The sequence below is a fragment of the Cyrtonyx montezumae genome, unplaced genomic scaffold (assembly GCF_038088225.1).
Source record: "Cyrtonyx montezumae isolate F1298 unplaced genomic scaffold, pur_monq_1.0 scaffold_3, whole genome shotgun sequence".
Lineage (NCBI taxonomy): Eukaryota > Metazoa > Chordata > Aves > Galliformes > Odontophoridae > Cyrtonyx > Cyrtonyx montezumae.
In genome coordinates, this window is record NW_027072034.1 from 71835280 (window position 1) to 71855354 (window position 20075).

Here is a 20075-nt window from a genome sequence, read left to right on the forward strand (position 1 = left end):
ATCATATCACAGCAGGAGGACATTTACTTCAGCCAGTAAGCAGAGAGGCTGGCCTGTCATTTCAGAGTTTGTATTCATTGCTTTATACCAGATGGACATATGGTCGGACTATCTTATAGCTGTGGCCTAAATCAACATTACGTATTAAATTCAACCCTTGGATAGGCACTCAGTATTTAAATGGCTGCACTACAAAGACAGTGCTTTGAGGGGAAAAAGAAAACATCTGAGAACTTTTTATTCTGCATTTGTCCCTTACTACTCAAGAGCCTTACTTGATGGGGCTAGCACAGTCTTTGAAACCTGTGTATTTTGCAGTGAGAGATGGAACTGCCATTTAACAGAAATACTGACTCTTGTCTTCACCTCGTCAAATTCACACCTCAAATTGCTCCAGCATTTCCTTCTCTTAATGGTGTCAGAAGTCAATTCTGTCTTACAGTTGTTTGCTAATCAGCTGCAGAAAATATGTGTTTCATCAAGCTCTTAAAAGAGAAGTGCTCAATCCTATAAAAGGAAAAACTATATTTAAAAATACAGAGAATGCCAAAACTAACAAAGTAACGAATCAGGGCAAGGTCATGCCTGTAGTCCCTCTCCTCTCTCCAAAAACCACAGTGGGACAGCTGAGCGGGCAAGAGACAGATGTGGGAGATAGTGAGGGCAATACCTAAAATTAATGGCTGATCTGGAGCACGAAGATGAAGCAAGTTGTTTCCTCTTTCAGAACGTGTGAGCTCATGGAAACTCAAAGCTGATCTTTAAGATTGCTAAAATGGAACTGATGAAAAGATGCTGGACTGCAATCTCCCCTTAAATATTTTTCATAGTTACTGAATATCCTGCATCAGAAGGGACTCACAAGGGTAGAATCATAGAACCACAGTATGGAATCATAGAATGTCTTGGGTTGGAAGGGGCCTTAAAGGCCCTCTAGTTCAAACATCCTGCAGTGGAAATGGTTGCCACCTGTTAGATGAGGCTGCCCAGGGCCCCTCCAACCTGGATGACTGAGTCTAACTCCTGGCTCCACACAAGAGTACCCACATTTCAAACCCTATGTCTGAGAGCATTGTCCAAATGCTCCTTGAACTCTGGCAGCTTGGGGCCACGACCACTGCCTGATCACCCTCTGGAGGAAAGAAAACATGACTTCAAAGTGCAAAATTAATAGCTTTGCTTTTGCCCTAAGTGTTTGTCGCTTGTATGGTCTAGATGATTAAGACTTTTTCTGAGGATCACAGGAATGGTAATACCACATACATACATATATATAAAATACTGTCATGAAAAGATGATGACAGAAAAAGAAAGAGGATCAAATGAGCTTATAACACCCACTGTAGACAAGTAATTCAGAAATGCTTCATTTTTCCTCCAGTGAGCATTGCTTTACAGTTTTTAAAATGAATTTTCTAAGACCACATTCACATACCACCACTGGCTTCCCACAGATAGTTCAGCAATTGAGTTTGACAGGCAATAGAGCTCTTAGAAGCTGAATGACAGTCACGGAAACCCTGTTTTACATTCATATGTACAAATATTCACCCCAGAGACAGTTGTGCATCCCCTGAGCCATCAGGAAGCACAAACAATACTGTGTAACCAGTCCTGTCAACCACTAGCCAAACAACATACCTTCACTGTACATGCCATTTACTCACACCAGAACATGTTTTAAGGACGGTTACGGAATAGGTCTATCAGAGTTAAACATCTGAGAGAACTGGGATCCATTAGTACTCTGTGGGTAGGAGAGGTGGTTACACATTTAGCTGCCTTTCACAAAGACCTGAGATGCTGCTGGGAGTCCCCTGCACCTACAAAAGGAGGTGTGTGGATAACGGGTGCAGATGATCTCACTTTCTTGGTAGCTCACAAAGTCCCCATGGGAAAATGATTTTCCAACAGCTGCTTAACACAAGCACTTGTCACTGTTCCGTGCTTCTGCACGCAGGCCTTCAAAATATCCCTGCAAGCTCCTGCACTTCAGAAGCACACAACGTAGCAGAAGTGTTGCAAAAGCACAGTCACTCATGCATAAACCACGCTCCCCAAGTCTAACCCAATTTGCCAAGTTAATGCAGGGCTTTGTAGCCTACCTATTCACACAAAGGCACTGGGCTCTGGATGGATAAAAGTAATCAATCATGCAGTGTTTCTTGGCAAAAAGGACTCCCCTAGAGCAAGCTGGGAAGCAAAGCTCTGAAAACCTGCACTATTTACTTATTCCTGTAAACTGATTTCTGGACTGAGGCCTGTAAGATGGCTACATTAAGTCATGTTCATTCCTCGAGGTGGCTACAGTGTACTAGTGGATTAGGAAATCCCTTCCTTTTTCCCATTTCCATATTGCTCCAGCCTCAACCCTTGCTCAGCTGTCGTGATGAGCTCCCAAAAGGCCACAGCTCCACTTCGACGCCTGCAGGAGCAGGGTAAGGGCAGCAGTGGACTTGGATGACAAGTTGACACTTCCTTGTCCTGGAGGTGATATCCTTCGTATCACTGCCTGTGTTGCCCCCTTCCTCTGATGTGTAGGTGCCCCATGAGCTCTTTGTAGACCACTGCTGGATTTTATGAGGACATCTCCATCTGGCAGGGCTGGACCATAGTGGGAAAGCACTCTGAGATTACTTTGAGTGGAGTTCTGTGACTCACTGTTCATACACAATAGCTCCTCTTCACCGCAAGATTAATTTAGATGCAAGGGTAAGGCAGATATGGCCATGCCAGACACTGGAATGAATTGTGAAGGACCCATGAGAGAGTTAAATTTTCTTGTTCGTGTTGGACATGAGCCTAACCTTAAAAAGGCATGTCAGCAATGGTCAGCTATACAATATTAAGAGAGCAAAAGTCACATCTAGCAATTTTTCCAGAAACTGGATATGGGCTGCTAGGACATGCCATTTTTAACAGACCCCCTTCCCCCACCAGTAAAATCCGACACTCTCATACTCAGCTACACACAGGCTTTCACAAAAAACTTAGATTAGCCACCAGCTCCTGCCCTTAAAAGGAATCAGATTAGCAGGGAGAGGGAAGCTTGGGGTCAGAAACTTGCTATTTGTTTGGGTGTGTTCTGAAGTAAATGTCATGCCAGCTGTGCAGCCTGGGAACAAAGTCTGAGGTTGAAAAGGGCTCTTAACAGAACTGGTTTGATGGGTGCCACGATGCAGTCAAGAAGTCTCGGAAGCAACTATTTCAACTTAACCATCACTAAATAATGCTCGTTTCCCACCTGGCTTTTCTTCCACTTCATCCCACATCCAAGAAAGCATTAGGTATGCGTGCAGAGCAGAAATTACCATCACCTTCACTACATAACATGAAATGATGACCCAAGGCACACACGGTTTGTAACTGATACTCCACTGAAAACTGGGCTTTTCTTCCTTTCCTCTTATAGATCACTAGAATGCTTTTCTCATCCTTTTTTTTTCCCTCTGAAATGAGACACCGGATTGTTTTCCCCCACCCCGGCTCTTATTTTGTTAGGATTCAGCCTGGTGTTCCTTTCCTTATTCCTAGTTTTTCCAGATTTCCTTTTGACTCTGGCAATTCCAGTGCATCAAATTCAAGGACTTTCTGAAAAGTTCATCGACATCCCCGCTTCTAAGTTACTGACAAAGATGTTCATTTTATTAGAGATCAGAATAAACCTCACTGGTCCTTGACAGCTCCCTCTGACCTCACAGGCACATTGCAGAGTGGTACTGGGTGCCATGTAAGAAGGACGTAAAGACATTAGAGAGCATCCAATGTAGGGCTCTGAAGATGGGGCAAGGTCAGGAGAGCAGGGTGTATGAGGAGCAGCTGAGGTCTCCTGGTTGGCTCAGCGCAGAGCAGAGCTGAGGGGAGGCCTGATGGCGGCTGCAGCTCTCCCAGGGAGCGGAGGGGCAGCGCTGAGCTCTGCTCTGTGTGACAGCGACAGGGCGCGAGGGAACGGCATGGAGCTGTGTCAGGGGAGGGGCGGCTGGGGGTGAGGGACAGTGCTGCACCACAGGGCGGTGGGCACGGAGCAGGCTGCCAGGGCAGAGGGCACGGCCTCAGTACTGGAGTTCAGGGAACATTTGGACACCACTCCCAGACATAGGGTTTGGATTTCAGGTGGTGCTGTGTGGAACTAGGAGTTGGGCTTGCTGACCCTTGCTGGTGCCTTTAAGCTCTGGATATTCTCTGATCCCTCCCGGTACCTCTGCAATGCAGGCAGTCCTATCAGAACAGTGAATGTAATTAACAACTAGAAAGAACAGTCTGGGGATGGGATAATTTCTAACTACTGCAATGTGATTTAAAAGGTATGCACTGGTACTGATAGAAGTTACTGATCCCACCAGAAATTACTGGTTATGGTCTTCTCCCCTGCACTAAGCAGGAGTTGGGTTAGCCACCCCAGCATTAAAGTCTACACATCTGTGAAAAATTTGCCGCAGTCGATGCGCTGCAGTTCATAATGATTATTTTCTGTCCACAGTGCTGCTGTTTGTTTCAATCCATTTAGCAGTACTCATTAGCTCCCTACTTCAAATTAGGGTAATTGAGAGTAAGAGATCATGTAATAAAGTCTTTTACTAAGGGAGACCTGCCACATTCCCTTCACTGACTCATTTGTCGACTCTATCAGCTTGCAGTCGTGCTTTACCAGGAATCTTTCTTCAGATTTGCCAGATGATTCTTGAGAAACATCACAACACCCCTTTGTTATCATCTCATTATCGCCAACAATTTAAAATGGTAAGCTTCTTTTCAAATTTATCCTACTGTCTTACACAGAAAAGACATTGAACTCCAACACCAAGATGGTTTTGCCTCTGACCCAATCTCACAGCCAAAACCACGGTTACCAAAGCCCTAGAAAAACTCGTGCCTGTCAACAATCTTTAAAATAAATACTAAAAAGCAGTCTTATGACAAAGCTGCTGTTAGCCATACCATTGTCTGGGATACTTTAAATTCTTCTTCTCAGGGAATCTCAGTCACTCGCATTAAATGACTCCCAATTGGGACATGAGAACTGGAAGCAGCACAAATACCCATGGAGCAGTGACCAGTACAGCTGACAGCCACACGGCACCAGAATGGCAACAAAAGATAACACTGCGCCCAGAGGAGAGGCTCCAATACCCATCTGAAGCTTCGGAGAGCACCCTCAGCTCCCTTCTGCAGGAGGCTGTGCGCATGACAACAACCAAGTCAATGAGCCTTTCTTCACCTGAAATCCATCTGAAAAATGACTACAGTGGCCCTGCCCTACTGCTGAGATCTTACAGGACCAAACATCCTGAAATGGGCAAGAGGCGGATATGGGAACCAGAACAAATAAAATTATATCCAAAGCAAAATCAGTCAGAAAAAAAATCAAGATAAAAAAGTTAAAACTCCATGTCTGAAGCTGCAGTAAAACACAGAGATGGCACTGTGCACGTACAAGTGTACCATGCACAAAAGCAATGCAGGACTATTTCTATTTTGTAAGAGCAATTTTTTTGCAGCCACGATGGGCCAGGGATGTAAGGCAGGACCTGGAGAAAGATCACATCCCTAGTTCAAACAGCTACTAATAGAGTTGGAAAAACAGATGAGGTTTTATACAAACCTTTCTGCATGTTCTTTCCTACCTCAGAGCTTTCCTGGTGAGGCAGGGAACAAACGTTTCTCCAATTTGTGAAAAGATTATCTATTTTTCAGTGGCCTACTGAACACTCCATGTGAAATTGCACCAACTTCTATTCAGCTCAACTTCCCAGTGCTCCCTCTCCAATTCTCCCAGTGTCATAAGCACCACTTTATGTTCATTACCTTCATGTTTTGCATTATCACCTACCAGCTGCACAACTTGCAGCTACCATTTCAACAGCTTTGAAAAACTGTGAAAACTCTTAGAAGAAAAGCAGTTAATTCCTTCTGGCACTGTTGCATAACAACGGGTAACTTTATTACTTCACTGAAATCATCCGTTGGTGATTTGTAATGGATGTCCCTTCCGACAATAAGCAGTATGTACCTCCTTTACTTATGAACATAAAAACAACAGTACACATCTTCTCTGCTAGTTCTTGATACCAGCAGCATTCACCCTATGGTTCTGCAACTGGTACAACACCAGATTTAGAGACTGTCCATCCTTTTCTGTAATTCATCTGGTTTTATTTTTCCTTAGAACGGTTATGCTGAGCTAACTGCTGCTGGCTCACTTCTGATTTACCAGTCTGATATGCAAAATAATACTTTTTCCATTCGACTTTACAAAATGTGTTTAAGAGACCTACCACACATTTGCCATTAGACACTGAAAAAAAGAGCGACAAAGGTCCATTTTAGGCTAATAAGAATGATTTTCTCAAACCTGTGGGAAAAATGCAGTTTGAAAGAAGGATTATTTTCCCAGGATATGATTGCTGCAGGACCAAGAATAGAAGGATGAGTTATAAGCCTTTCAAAGCAGAGATTTATCATGGAAAATTCTGACAACCGTCAATGCAAGCAATGCCGCCAGGCACCATTTAGAATCCACAACATCTTTCAAACCTGTCGGCGTTTTTTAGAAAGGGCTAAAAATAAATGCAGAAATGCAGCAATATATACACACACATATATATATTATTGTTCAAAAAATAACAGGTGGTCCTGCCAGCACTGTAAACACAGATGACTCTTGAAAACAGTTAGCAAACACTCAGCTAGACAGCCCTTCCTAGCCATGCAAGCAGCACATTCAGAGCTCTCCCTGAATTCTCCCAGTCCATAAGCCATAATCATCTGGGATCCTGACTCCCCGTCATGACGAGGCCTGAGGACTCCCAAGCGTTTTGATCTCCTTCACTTTGCACAATTCCACCCTTACTGACCTTCATCGGATTATTGCCCTTCTGAAAATAACACACACAGAACAGCTGGTGGGGCCAGAGACATCGTGAATTTAAATAGCACAGGTCCTTGAGATGAGCTTTACATCCTCTCTTGTAGCTCCTCACCACTTGATCTGGTCCCCATCCTCAAATAAAAAAAGGGTATATACTAAAAGAGAAAAGAGACTGGGGTACTATGGGCAATCCAAAGGGATTCAATCAGCCAGTCTGGATGACTGAGCATTGAAACTCAGCAGGGAGGGCAAAGCAAGTAAGAAGCTGCCCTTGAGTCTCAAAACTTAACCTAAGCCTGCAGCAAAACAAAAGGAACACATTTCACCCCATGCACCAGGTGTGCCTTTCCATTTCACAGCAGGAAGAAGACAGGTCACAGGTTTTATTGCACACACAAATCCTACAGTTTGGGCACTTCTGTATGAGTGTGAAAGCATAACGATACAGCTCAACATAATAGGAACCCACTTTAAGGTGCAAAATGATCTCTTTGTAGCCCCTATTTCCTGGTTGATCAGAAGACAGTAACTAGAATCACTTACACTTGCATTTATCTCCTTTCATTTCATATCATCTCGACCCATTTGATGTAATATATATGCCCAAAAAAGCAAATGAGATGGTAAAGATTAAAAGTGCCAAACATTTAAATGCTGCCACAGGGAAGCACATCTGCCACAGTATCAAAGCACCAAGCCTCGAGACACAGCAGCTGAGCAACCGTGGAAGCTCAGCAGCACTCCAACCACATCTAGGGCAGCTCTACAACTAAAACACAGAGAGCTCATCTTATCCTGGAGGTTCCTCCTTATCAGAGCCTTCATCTTCCAAGGAAAAAAAAACCACCTACAGCTGATGAGAAAACTGGCCTGCTGTTATTCCAGAGAGGTGCATAATTGAGCCTGTATGATCCTACAGACGACCAAATGCAGCAGATGGCTGTAGGCCATGCAGTTTAGGATGACAAAGTTTGAACAAAAGAAAAACAGAAGGCAAAGAGTGTGTCTTTCTCGCTAGGACAGGGGATGAACAGCTACACAACCAGCATGCCACCCAGCATTCAGCCCGCTTCTGCCACTCACAGAGACCAAATGCCCAATCCTGCAATTTAAAAGGGAAAAAAAATAAGAGGGGAAATAATGCAGTCCCCAGGAAAGGGCACTCAGAACAACCAACCACCTGATATGCTGTTTCTGAAATCCAGAGAAAAAAGTCTCAGAAAATGTCACAGAATCACAGAATGGTAGGGGTTGGAAGGGACCTCTAGAGATCAGCTAGTTCAAACCCCCTGCCCAAGTAGCTCCCTAGCCTAGGTTGCACAGGTAGGTGTCCAGGTGGGTCTTGAACGTCTCCAAAGAAGGAGATTCCACCACCTCTCTGTGCAGCTGTGCCAGTGCTCCATCACCTGCACTGCAGAGCTGCTGGTCTCATGATGCTGACTCTAAATGCCACAGCTCCAGCTTCCAGGGCTGTCTCTCACAGCCCACACAAACTCCAAAATTACATGTAAGTATCAACACACACAATTTCAACAAAGCAAGGAAAGTAAACTGACGGTGCAAAAGCATGCAGGGGAAGATGAGATGCATAGATCCACACGCTGTACTATGAATGGTGCTTGGTCTGGCAGCATTTAGGAGTTTATTTTTTGCCAGTTCCACCCCAAAGGATCACCAAAATGAGGAGTGGAAACATGGAAACATTCTTTCCATTTCCCTGGATGCCTTGCTCGCACAGCAGCTGGCTGAAGGTTTACACCAACAGACAGACTGGAGCACAGACAAGAGTGATACCGCTCCACAGGAAGCAATACAGCACACTCAAACAGTTTATAAATAGATTTCCACTCTTTTTGACTGCTGTGCAGCTTATAAGCCCAGACTGACTAGTTTTTTATAGTCACTGTGGTCATCGATTGCTGCAGGACAGAGATAGCACCATTAGCAATACAGCTGAGAGAGGTGAAGGCCCTTTTGGTGGCAGCGTAAAGAGGTCTGTGATTCTGCATGAGTACTGCTCACGCTGCAAGGCTCCTGACAGTTACAACACCTGAGATTTGGGTAGTCATCAACCAGAGTGAAAAGTAGCACTCTGTAATCAATTGGAAAGCCAGCCATAGGAACACTTTTTGTGGGGAGAAGACATATAGTAGAACACCCACAGTTAGGTTCCGGCCATTTCTACTGCACTCAGATGCTCTCTGTCCCCTGCAAGACCGGGGCAAGGAAACACTACACCGGGCACTAGCTGCTCGTGGCTGCCTTTGGACACAGACACCAGCCTGGATGTGTCACCCTCCTGCGGCAGCCAGCTGCACTGCCCAGCTCACAGTACAGCTGCAATCTGTGCCTGCCCACGGCTGCTCCGAGCCCTTCCAGCTCACTCCCCTCTCTGAGCAAAAGCAATTCAGAATGCAGGCAAAGAAAACAGAGGCAATACAAGTCTATTTTCTGGAACTCTACTACCCCAGAAAAGTGCATCTACCTAAGGGGCATCCAAATTCTGTTTGCATTCCTACCGGGTATCTCTGATTTACACCATGATCAGCTATAGCCATTTGCTCACGGAGAAGGCATCCAGGTAGTCCAAGAAACAATAAAACACTCAGACACGTCAGGATAACTTGTTTCACGGCTTTTTAAACACTAATTTCAATGGACACTGTGGAACAAAAGCCTGATCGCAACAGACTTTGAGTGTTGGACTCAAAGTAAACATCAGTGGGCATAACTTATCACTGTATCAGCCACATAACGACTGTGTGGTTGAAACTCACTATGAATCAGTTTTCTTTACAAGAAATTGAGAGTGTAAATGCAAGTTTACTGTACAGGAGTGCTCTGAGGCATGATATGTTTGTGAAATATTATGAAAAGGCAAAGGATAAGGATAGTAATACTTTGCAAAGGTAAGCAATCATTGTAAATTGGTTAAATTCCAGCCAGGAGGAAATCTGCACTCTGCTTTCAAGAGGAAGAGTTCCCCAAACTTGGTTATTCGTTAGAGCTCACTAACGATAATCAGTGAAACACCGTTCACTCACGGTGGTCACTGGAATAGCCTCCTGCTCCTCGTCTTGTTGCAAAGGGTGACAATAACACATCCTTGGAATATGCTTCTGTAAAGACAACGCATCTTAGAATAACTACACATTTGGACAAAGCAAAAATGGGCGACGCCACTTGCTCAGAAATTGACAGCCGCCTGCTATTTCAGAGAGCTCTCCTCTAATTGCACACACCTGCTGTGGCACAAAACACTCTAAAACACGTCTCTACAGCAATGCTGCTCAGGAGCAGCCAAATCCCCCCAGGAGGGACTGCAGGCTCAGTCTTCACAGCTTCACAGAAGCTGGGATTTTCTTGCAGGGTAACACTGGAATGGAAATGCAGATCAGTGCACTGCCAGCCTCCTCCCTCCCTCCACCTCTGCTCATTTATATCACGCCATCTCTCTTCCTCACTCTGCCTCTTTCCCCCCTCCCTATATCTTAACTGCATTTTCCTTTTCCCCCTCCATCCAGCATCTCTGCCTGCCTCGCTCCCCACACAACACCGAGGCTTGTTTTCTCTTGAGCTGTTATTTGATCAGCTTCTGCAATGGTCTTTTCCATCTCTCTGCTCTGTCTCTCTGCCTCACGTGTCCAAACTCAGAAAACTCAGGTAACCCTGCACGAACAGCGCTGCTTTAAGACACCAAAGGGACAGAGGTGCTGGTGGCTGCGCGATTCTCCTCCTCTCTCTGCCTACTGCTCCACCAGAAGCCCCTCAGCTTCCATCAGCGCTGGGTACTGCTCCTACAGGGATCTGAGGACGTCCTCAAGATGTGCAGCACCGGACCCACTCGCCCCACCCCGCGCCTGCGCGGTGCCCGCTGGAAGCTGTAGTTCACCGCCGAGCCCGCCTACCGGGCGCCGCCCGCAAGGGGACTCCGTTTCCCGTCGTCCTCCGCGGCCCACGCGGCGCGGTGCCGGCAGTGCCGCCGCCATGGGTTGGGGCTGGCGGCTGGGCTTGCTGGGCGGCCTGGCCGTGTGGGCGCAGCGGCGGCGGGCCGCGGCAGCGCAGAGCCCCGCGGGCACGGAGCGGCGGGAGCTGGAGCTGCGGCTGGTGCAGGTGGTGTTCCGGCATGGGGCACGCACCCCGCTGCGGGCCGTCCCGGGGGCTGCGCCGGTGAGGAGGAGCGGGGCGCCGGCTTCCGGGCTCTTTTCTTCCGGAGCTCGGGGAAACGGGACGGGGGGCGGCACGAGGGAACGTCCGGTGCCGGGTTAGGGCGTTCTCCTGAAGCAGTCCGTTTGGAAGCAGGTGGAGTGGCCCCCGAGCCTGCTGGAGGTGCCCGCTCACACCGAGCTGGACTACACGGTGACCGACCTCCGTGGCGGCCCGCAGCCTCCCTCGCCCTATGAGGAACGCTATAGGAAAACCGCTTTCAAGGTGAGGCTGGCTTCCTCTGCAGGCTGCTGTGTTGTTTGCGTGCCGCAGGGAGACCCTTCCTGTTCTTTGTGAGCAGGGCGGAGCGCTGGCAGGACAGCTGACCACCGTCGGGATGCAGCAGATGTTTGCCCTGGGGGAAAGGCTGAGGAAGAGCTACGTGGAGGAAGCCAGCTTTCTCTCACCTGCATTTAAGCCTGCTGAGGTCTTGTGAGTTTTTTAGTACCTTTCCGGTCTTTCCTTTGCTTCCTCCCTGTGCTAGGGAAACTTTCAGACCGGCATATGCTCCTCCCCAGAAAGCAGGCTGGGCAGCTCAGTCTGCTGGGCAGCTCAGTCTGCTGAACGTCGTTTGAGACCTCCCTCAGAACATGAAGCAGTCCTGGGAGGGACGCTAGGGACAGATGACACCCAAGCACAGGTTTCCAAAGCCACACTGAAAAGCCAAATCCTCAGTTCCAGCAAGTCCTCCCCAGTTGCAGCCCCAGTCACGTGTAGGAGAAAGTGCTACCTCACACACTGCTTTCTTTCTTTCAGTATCCGTTCCACTAATATTTTCCGGAACCTGGAATCCACGCGGTGCCTGCTAGCTGGGCTGTACCAACAGCAGAAAGAAGGTTAGGGAGACTTCTGTCCAGTACTATTCCCTTCTCAGTCTTCCTAGATGCACGCGTCTGTCACATCCTGACTCTCCCTGGCTCCTGGTTGTTGCTTCGTAAGCTCATTGCTCCTGGCCCTCTTCCCCACTCTGTCCTGTTTGGTACTTCCTTTATCAATTTGTCACTTGCCTCCCTCTCTTTGTGTAGCTTACTGCTGGTGCTTGGATCTGTTGCCATCAGTGCTGCAATTTCAGACCTACTGAGGAGGTTTGCATTAACTGCACTTCAGAATCAAGAGAGCAAAGAGTTCCAGGTCCAGTGTTCACAAGATGCACTTTCACATCTGAAAAAACTTTGAGTCTCAGAGTGTGTCAGCAGTAGGAGTCCAAGATCCTTTGCAAGTTCAGTATCTGGAGTATAATATTCAGCTGTATCTGATAGTTGACAACTACTTGTACATCCTAGAAGTATACTCTGGAGCTTTAAGATCTCATCTCTGTTCCCTCTGTACTGAGTTCCAGGAACAGATAAATAACAGAAGTGACTTGGCCAGAGATCAGTACACCTCATGACAAAGAAACTAATTTTTGTTTGGCACATGCAGACAATAAAAGCAAGTGGACACGCAACTAGGTCATATTACAAAGTACACAGCAGATAAATACACAGATGTCCTAATCATCACACAGTCTTCCTTCTTATTCCACAGGCGCTGTTGTCATTGTCACTGATGAAGCAAGCTCAGAAATCCTCTACCCCAATTACTCCAACTGCCAGCGCCTCAAGTGCTTGACCAGGTAATTGCCAGCCATACCTCCCTTCTATATCATTTTACTGCAGCTTCATTTCAGCAACAGTATTTCAAACAGCACCTTTTATTTCCTTTTCTTGCTGCCTGTTGGGAATGGGTAGCTAACTGTAAAACTTAAGGTGAGCACAGTCATATACCGAGCAGTAGCACCAGAACAAAAAAAAGAGACCTTTTCTTGAAAGATCAATTCAATTTAGTGTGCTAACAAACACTCGTTACTAACTAATGTGTAGCTATTCTGTGGCATTGCTGTGGGGCAGAATTTACATCCCTTAACACGCTTTTAATGTGTGAACACATTGGGCCTCCTTCTAAATTGATCTTCTCTTGCCACACTTAAGCTTGAAGAAACTGAAATATACTCCACCTTGACACATCTTAACAAAAAGTACTGAATTCAAATAAGAAACACCTGACATAAAAAGAACAGCTGTGTTTGCAGAATCTAGTACTCCATAAATGCTTATACCAGGTGGGGCATGGGGTGGAAACCAGACAACAAGGCAACTATATGCTAATACGTAATCCAACCAAATGGTAATATTTTGGTCCCAGGTTATCTAAGGGTTTTCAGAATTCACTTGCAAAAGCTTATTGTCAGGTAGTGGGCTGTTCATGACAGTGGTGAGCTGAAAATCCATAGAAGCAACTCAGGAAAGCCAAAGTATATTCAGACTCAGCTAGTCATACTGACAGTGCAAATAGAAAGTGAGGTGTGAGTCCTTCCCCTCCCTCCACTCATCTCCCTTACTGTACACATTTTGCCACTGTGCCAAGGTGGGTTTTTTAAGCTGCATTAAGAAGCAGTGGCCCAGCCCAAAGGTTACCCACACTAGAACATCCAGCACATTTGATTTCAAACAGAAAGTACAGCTGTTTCTGGGGGAAAAAATGAAAAAAAAAAAAGAAAAAAAGGGGAAAAAAAAAGGCAATCAATGACAGTAAAAAGCACCAAACTTTCTCATCACTTCCCCGGCAGACCTGTGTAAGAGAAAAAAAAAGAAGTCTGCAATATACTTAGCTTCAAGTACTGCTAGTCTCAGCTAAACTTCTTAACAGATAATTCAAAACAATGTTAGTGGGGCGTATGGATTGTACCAGAGTGAGAAGCAAATTGAAGCTACCAATGTTTATCTGGGTATTTCTGTTTTCCCACATCATGCATAAATTTGTTCAGAGTTCCTAACCTTTTTGCTTCCGTGAGGTAAAGGCTGTTCCCCAGAGATAAGAGGCTTGCAATCCCATCATCAGGAATTCCTCAGTCTCCTCTGGTACATCTACCCCTTACTAATATGAGACAGTTCCACTGGACTGGGAGTTACCAAAAAAAACCTGAGAGATAATAAGCCCGATGTGTGAACAGTTTTTGGCTTTTGTTTTTTTTTCCCAATTCCCTGACAGGCAGAAGTTGAAGGATGCTCAGCTACAGCCAGGTATTTCTGATGACTTAAAAACAATTAAGGAGAAGATGGGTGTCGGTGGTGATGAGTCTGTGGACTTTTTTCTCCTCTTTGATAACATTTATGCTGAGCAGGTAAGCTGGTGATCTGTTGCATAAAGAAACATCACTTTTTTTTTCCTGACCCCAGGCATATGGAGAAAACAACAGAGGTGCCAACTCTCACTGATACCATTGGGTATCCCCAGTGTAATCCAGGAAGTCAATAGAAGTAGCATGGCCTTTTTGAAAAGCAAGAAAACGGAGTCAGCTTTCTTCTAGATGTACTCCTGTGGTCAGGTTCTTACCCTGAAATACAGCATCTTCTTTCAAACATAATGCAGTAATGCTGAGAGGGTGGTTGCTCCTTGTTTACCCCATCACAGTGGGGTAAAAAAGGGAAAACACAGCGTTCTTTTTTTTGATAGTCAACACCTAACAAGATAATCTTAATTCTGGTTCCAGCTTACCACCCCTGAGCCAGATTGTCTCTGCTACTGGAATAGAGCTGAGTTTATCTGTGCCTCTCTTTAATACACCTTTTTGCTGGTGCAACTGGTAATTGGACTTGCTGCGAGTTGACTAACTCAAGGCCTGTTACACTGTCTTCATCTAGCCTCAAGAAAAGACATCCAATATTTTGGTCTGTAGAGCAAGTCTGTGTGTTTAAAAACCTGTTTACTAGAACTCCTCAAGTGAACACAGTAGTGTGTACAGTAGGACAAATGCTGTAATACAAACAGCCATTTTCTGAAGGCGGTCGTTTGTATGGCTTCAGGATTGGCTTAGAAAAGAGCAAACCTGTTCTTAATGTTGCCTTCTTTCCTTCCAGGTGCATGGTTTGCCAAGCTGCCCTGTGCTGAAAGACTTTCAACAGACCATTGAGCGTCGATGCATAGACTCACTGCTTTTCGTTCTGGAAGACAGTTCAAGGTGATAGCTTCTGTTTGTGCCTCCAGCCTCAGCCTTTGTTTTGTTTTAGGTTACCCAGGGTGGATGAGCTGCACCAGCTTACAGTGGCAGACAGGAGTTCTTTCCAGTCTATCGGAGGTCACTGTCCCCTCATCAGGCTTGTGCCTTAGCCATCCCAGCACCAAGTTCAGTGCCTCGAGTCAGGAATATGAGCTAGGACAAAGGAGCCCGTACTGAGGAGGCAAGATGTGTTCTTAGGTCCTGTTTTGGTGGCAGTCATGGAGTAAGTAATTTCCAAGGAACAGGAGCAAGACACTGTGGTAAGCAGTGAATGCTTCAGTTGCTAAAGTGGCATCAGGGAACCCATGTCACAAAAGCAGAAGAAAATAGGAATTCTTCAAGCCTGGGTGCTGAGGCTGCACAGGCAAAGTTGTCCTTGCAGACACACAGCTACAATTTGATTTCCAGCCGGGTACGTTTATTCCAGAGAGGGCACCTGTTCAGCTGGGCTGCAGAGTGTTGATGCTAGTGGGAAAGGTGATGCCAGGCCCTCCACACACGTAACAACTTGCAAAACAACTGTTGCTACATGCAGTTAATTTCTTGCTTCACAGTAATTTGTGTAGGCAGCAGTTGCTAACCTAGCAGCAGTTTTCTTTCCAGAATCTATTGGAGCTGCCAGTTGTCTGCTCTTCTCAGATAGTGGCACAGGGCTGCCTTTTCTGGTAGGACACTTGGCCTTAGCCTTTTCTTCAATTTGTATTAAGAGATTTTAAGCATTGATTTTTCTCTCAGTTCCGCAATACCCAATACAGTCACACTCCCATTTCCACTTAGGTATTCATTAATTAGTTTCTTCACAACAGAAGTTGTCTGAAGGGCTCCTCTTTGCTACAGAAGTAACAATATTAAAAAATAATAATAATAAAAGCAGTAGCTTTCTTCTTATTTCTACTCCCAAAGGCACCCAACACTTCAGGTTTTTTTTTTTTTTGTTTTTTTTAGGGTCAGCTACTGTCTTCTTCCCTAGTAAAATCCATGCTTCCAGAATCACAGCTAGGGAAAGAAAACAGGACAGAGAACATCAGGGAGCTTCTGGGTTTTCCTTTTAGCATACCACATCTTGTGAGACTGGCTTGTTAGCACTTCTCCCCTTCTAATCTGCAATCATGTTGGAATCTCTGCGGTGACTAAGCGACTGCTGAAAGAAAACGTAACCGTAGGGATCACATTCAATAGTTCTTAGCTCCGTTCAATACACGTTATCAATTTGTAAGAGAAAAGCAGTTTCCAAGTGTTCATTTGAAATTAAGTAGTTTGAAGGTTAGAAAGTTAGTAGATTTATTTCTGCTTCTTTTGTAGAGAAGTTCTTCAGATGAGCGTTGGTCTCCTTTTCTATACCTTACAGAAGAACATTAGAGAAGCAGCAGATCCCTCATCTCCAGCTGAAAAGGCCAGGTACAGGGCAGATCTCTCCCTCTAATCGTTATAAATTCTGACTTGCTGTCAGTGTGAAAAAACAGTTCAGAGGGATGTTCAGTGGGTGGGTAAAGAGGATGAGTGCTCATCTGCTAGAAAAAGCGTAAGCGATACTGGCTGTCTGTGGGAAAACACAGCTAACCATTTAGGACTGTTTTTTCCCCCCCCCTTTTTTTTTTGTTATCAGAAAGCTCATTCTGTACGCTTCTCATGATGTTACCCTTATTCCTCTCCTGCTGGCCCTGGGCACCTTTGATCACAAGTGGCCCCCTTATGCTGCAGATGTGACCCTCGAACTGTATCGGCACCGGCAGTCCAAGGAGTGGTTTGTTCGCGTGTCTTACCACGGAGAGGTAGGATCCCCTAGGAAGCCCGCCTTACAAATCCTGAGCTTTTGGTTTTGCTCTACATCTGTGCAAAACTGTGAAATAAGACTTGTTTTGAGCATGCCATCAAGCTGAGTAACAGAGTAAGACACATAGAGCACATCTATAGTAGCTGAGGTATCTTTTCTCTTGAGCTGGCTGTTGCTCTGATGTGACTTCACACAAGGACTTGCCTCAGCCATCTTATTTCCCTGCTGCAGAATGCATCTGGATTAACAACAAAGTTAGCAGTGCCTTGTGAGGTCTGTGATTCTGTCTCTTTGCCTTTGCAGGAGCAAGTGGTGAGAGGATGCAGAGCAGGCCTCTGCCCACTGGAAGAATTTCTAAAAGTTCTTTCACAGTACTCGGTCAGTCCAGAGGAATACAATAACCTGTGTTCTCAAATGGACAGGAATCAGCAAAGTGACTTGTAAAACAGCAGTCTTAAATTAAACACTTTAATATCATCAGAATCTTTGACTATTTTTCTTAGTATTCCTGCCAGCCACCCTTCCCTATTCTAAAGCTATTGTAGATGAGGGAACTTTTTCTGAGCAGACACAGGGTGGCACAGTCACATTTCACTGTTAGTAACGAGAGGAAGGAGGCTGAATAACAAAATGGCTCAAGTTCACTTCTGAGACAGCCATACAAAGGCAGAAAGAGTCTGAAAACAGCAAGGGAGAGAAGAGCCCTGTTGGAACTGCCCTGCTGCCTCAGGAATACATGAAAACATAACAGCTCGTCATATGCTGGGACTGTGAGATGAAGCCCAGCCTGCTTTGTGCTACCAGAACTAAGAGCTGCAGAAGCTCCTGTGCCTTTCCCTTTCTTTTGTCATGCTGCAGATAGACAAACCTCACAAATCACATAGCATTTAACTATCCCATCTATCTTCTCAAGTGTGCTTCTGTGCACACAAAACCTCTCTGAAGGGACAGTAAGCGTCCTAAGCTCTCCCCTGCACTCCAGTAATTATGGAAATTCTGCTGTGAACATGCAAAACAGCTACAGTGGGACAAGTACAAGAACAGGCACTCAGTGAACTCTGCTTAAACGTGAAGAAAGTCTGTGGAGCTGCTACTGACTTCAGCTTTGGGCAGTGTTGCAGCTATGTAGGTCACTCCAAAAGTAATGCCTCCTATTTATTTCCATGGAAACTACATCTACCAAGAGCACGATAACACTATTTGTTATAGCAAGTTCTCAGCTACAAAACTCTGTTTTTCAACAGTCACCACCACTAGCTGTGCATTTTCACCAGCAATGAACAAAAGCCTGCATGCCACGCCCATAGAAATTACGCCAGCAGAGGTGTCCCACTGTTACACAGCTGCTATGATGATGTGGCTATGTCATTGGCCCAAACAGCTGGATGTCAGGAGGCACCAAATCCAGATTATACAATGGGCGTGATAGGACAGTCCAGCCAAGATTAGCAGTGTACTTCATGGTCCCCAAATGGGTTTGGGGCCTGGCATTATTGTGTTGCAAGAGAAAAACTGTCCTCTTCCCTTGCCTGACTCAGGAAGTTTGAGCTTTCAGCTTAGTCAGCATCATAATATAGAGGTCAAAGTGGATGGTTACTCTGGCTTCCAGGAAATTCAGAAGAATCACCCCTTTTCCTGCCTCAACACAGTGCACATCACTGTAGCCACTGAGGGCTGCGTGTTTGTCTTTGATGAGGAATCCATGTCACCACTCCATGGACTGCTGTTTTGACTTTGGCTCATAATGGTGACACCATGTCTCATTACTGGTAATGACGCTGTCCATGAAACGGTCACCTTCAGCCTAATATTGGTCCAGTAGGTCCTGACAATCTTAGATGTGGGGTTCTTTCTGTTCCTGTGTGAGAAATCCTGGGACCTACCTGCTGCAAACATTGGCACCATCATTTCCAATGCACTGAAGCGGATATTCAGCTCTGTGCAGAGTTCCCTGGTCATAATCTGCTGATTCACACAGATGAGCTGATTGAGACACTCTTCATTCCATGGTGTGACAGCTGTGCTCAGCTGTCTAAAGCACAGCCTGTCTTTCATGTCACTGTCACACCGCTGCTAAAATGCACCACCCACCACCTCACTGTGCTCACATCCACCGTTTGGTCTCCACAAACGTTCAGCAAGTGTTGATGAATGTCCACGGGTGCCATTCTTTCTGCACGGAGGAATTCAATGACACACCTTTGTCTCATCCGCACTTCCACGTCAGATGCCATTTTATAAAACTGCCCCTTTGCTGCTGTATCACCAACATCCACTTTGATATCATAATAAAACAGAAGGCGTTATTTTTGGAGCAGCCCTCGCACTTTGCACTTGCTGAAACAGGAATATTGCCAGCATAGCCAAAAGAAGTATTTCTAGCTGCGATGCTAAGGATTTTTCCTAAAGGACAGTACTAAGGACCGCTATGTTGCCAAGATTTCTCTCTTAGTTAATACAACTTGGATCCTACTTTCTTGGGGATGCGTGAAGGCTAAAACATGGGGACCACTTACTGAAGTGGTGCTGCAGCACTGGTTGTCCAACACCCCTTCTCACTTGAGACTGCAGCGATGTCACAAGCAAACCCCTGACAGACAGGTGACTGCAGGCATCAGGCTACCTTCTCCCAAGAAGAGTGGGCTGGATTGAACTCTTTCCTTAGAATCATAGAATCATAGAAACATAGGGGTTGGAAGGGACCTCAAGAGATCATCGAGTCCAACCCCCCTGCCAAAGCAGGTTCCCTACACCAGGTCACACAGGTAGGCGTCCAGGCAGGTCTTGAATATCTCCAGAGAAGGAGACTCCACAACCCCCCTGTGCAGCCTGCGCCAGTGCTCCATCACCCTCACCATAAAGAAGTTCTTGCGCACATTCATGCAGAACCTCCTGTGCTGCAATTTCTGGCTGTAGATAAGCCTGCATCTCTCCACTGACCCTAAAGGAGTTGCTAACTGAAATGAGGATACCTACTCTTGAGCTGTATACATCCAACAGAAGGAACTGAATCACAGACTCACAGAATAGTAGAGGAGAGAAGGGACTTTTGGAGGTCATCCAGTCCTCCTCAAGCAGAGTAACCCAAAACAGAATTTCCAGGACCACAACCAGACAGCTTTCAAATGTCTCCAAGAGTCCCCACAAGCTCTTTCATCAATCTGTTCCAGTGTTTATCCAACCTCACA

The 20075-nt window shown here is 45.8% G+C and overlaps 1 protein-coding gene across 3 annotated transcripts; it reads left to right on the plus strand.

Annotated features, from left to right (window-relative positions):
• The first annotated feature begins 10850 nt into the window (after positions 1-10850).
• ACP6 (acid phosphatase 6, lysophosphatidic) lies at positions 10851-17398 on the plus strand. 3 transcript variants are annotated; one of them, XM_065741863.1, is made up of 10 exons: positions 10851-11038; positions 11171-11299; positions 11376-11501; positions 12100-12205; positions 12602-12689; positions 14105-14237; positions 14974-15074; positions 16416-16511; positions 16720-16885; positions 17191-17398. In XM_065741863.1, the coding sequence occupies exons 1-10, from the start codon at positions 10856-10858 to the stop codon at positions 17329-17331; spliced, it is 1269 nt and encodes a 422-aa protein (XP_065597935.1). In that variant the 5' UTR covers positions 10851-10855; the 3' UTR covers positions 17332-17398. The 3 variants fall into 3 exon arrangements, with proteins under 3 accessions (XP_065597935.1, XP_065597937.1, XP_065597938.1); XM_065741865.1 differs by lacking the exon at positions 12100-12205 and adding an exon at positions 11831-11910 and having other exon boundaries at positions 11168-11299; positions 11376-11506; positions 17191-17391; XM_065741866.1 differs by lacking the exon at positions 12100-12205 and adding an exon at positions 11831-11910 and having other exon boundaries at positions 11376-11506; positions 17191-17388.
• The last annotated feature ends 2677 nt before the right edge of the window (positions 17399-20075 follow it).

Bases quoted from the DNA above. Each gene is read 5' to 3' on its own strand.
- ACP6 (XM_065741863.1), top strand. From the start codon at position 10,856: ATGGGTTGGGGCTGGCGGCTGGGCTTGCTGGGCGGCCTGGCCGTGTGG. The intron at 11,039-11,170 runs GTGAGGAGGAGC...GTTTGGAAGCAG, and splicing joins CCGTCCCGGGGGCTGCGCCG to GTGGAGTGGCCCCCGAGCCT. The intron at 11,502-12,099 runs GTCTTGTGAGTT...CTCTTTGTGTAG, and splicing joins CTGCATTTAAGCCTGCTGAG to CTTACTGCTGGTGCTTGGAT.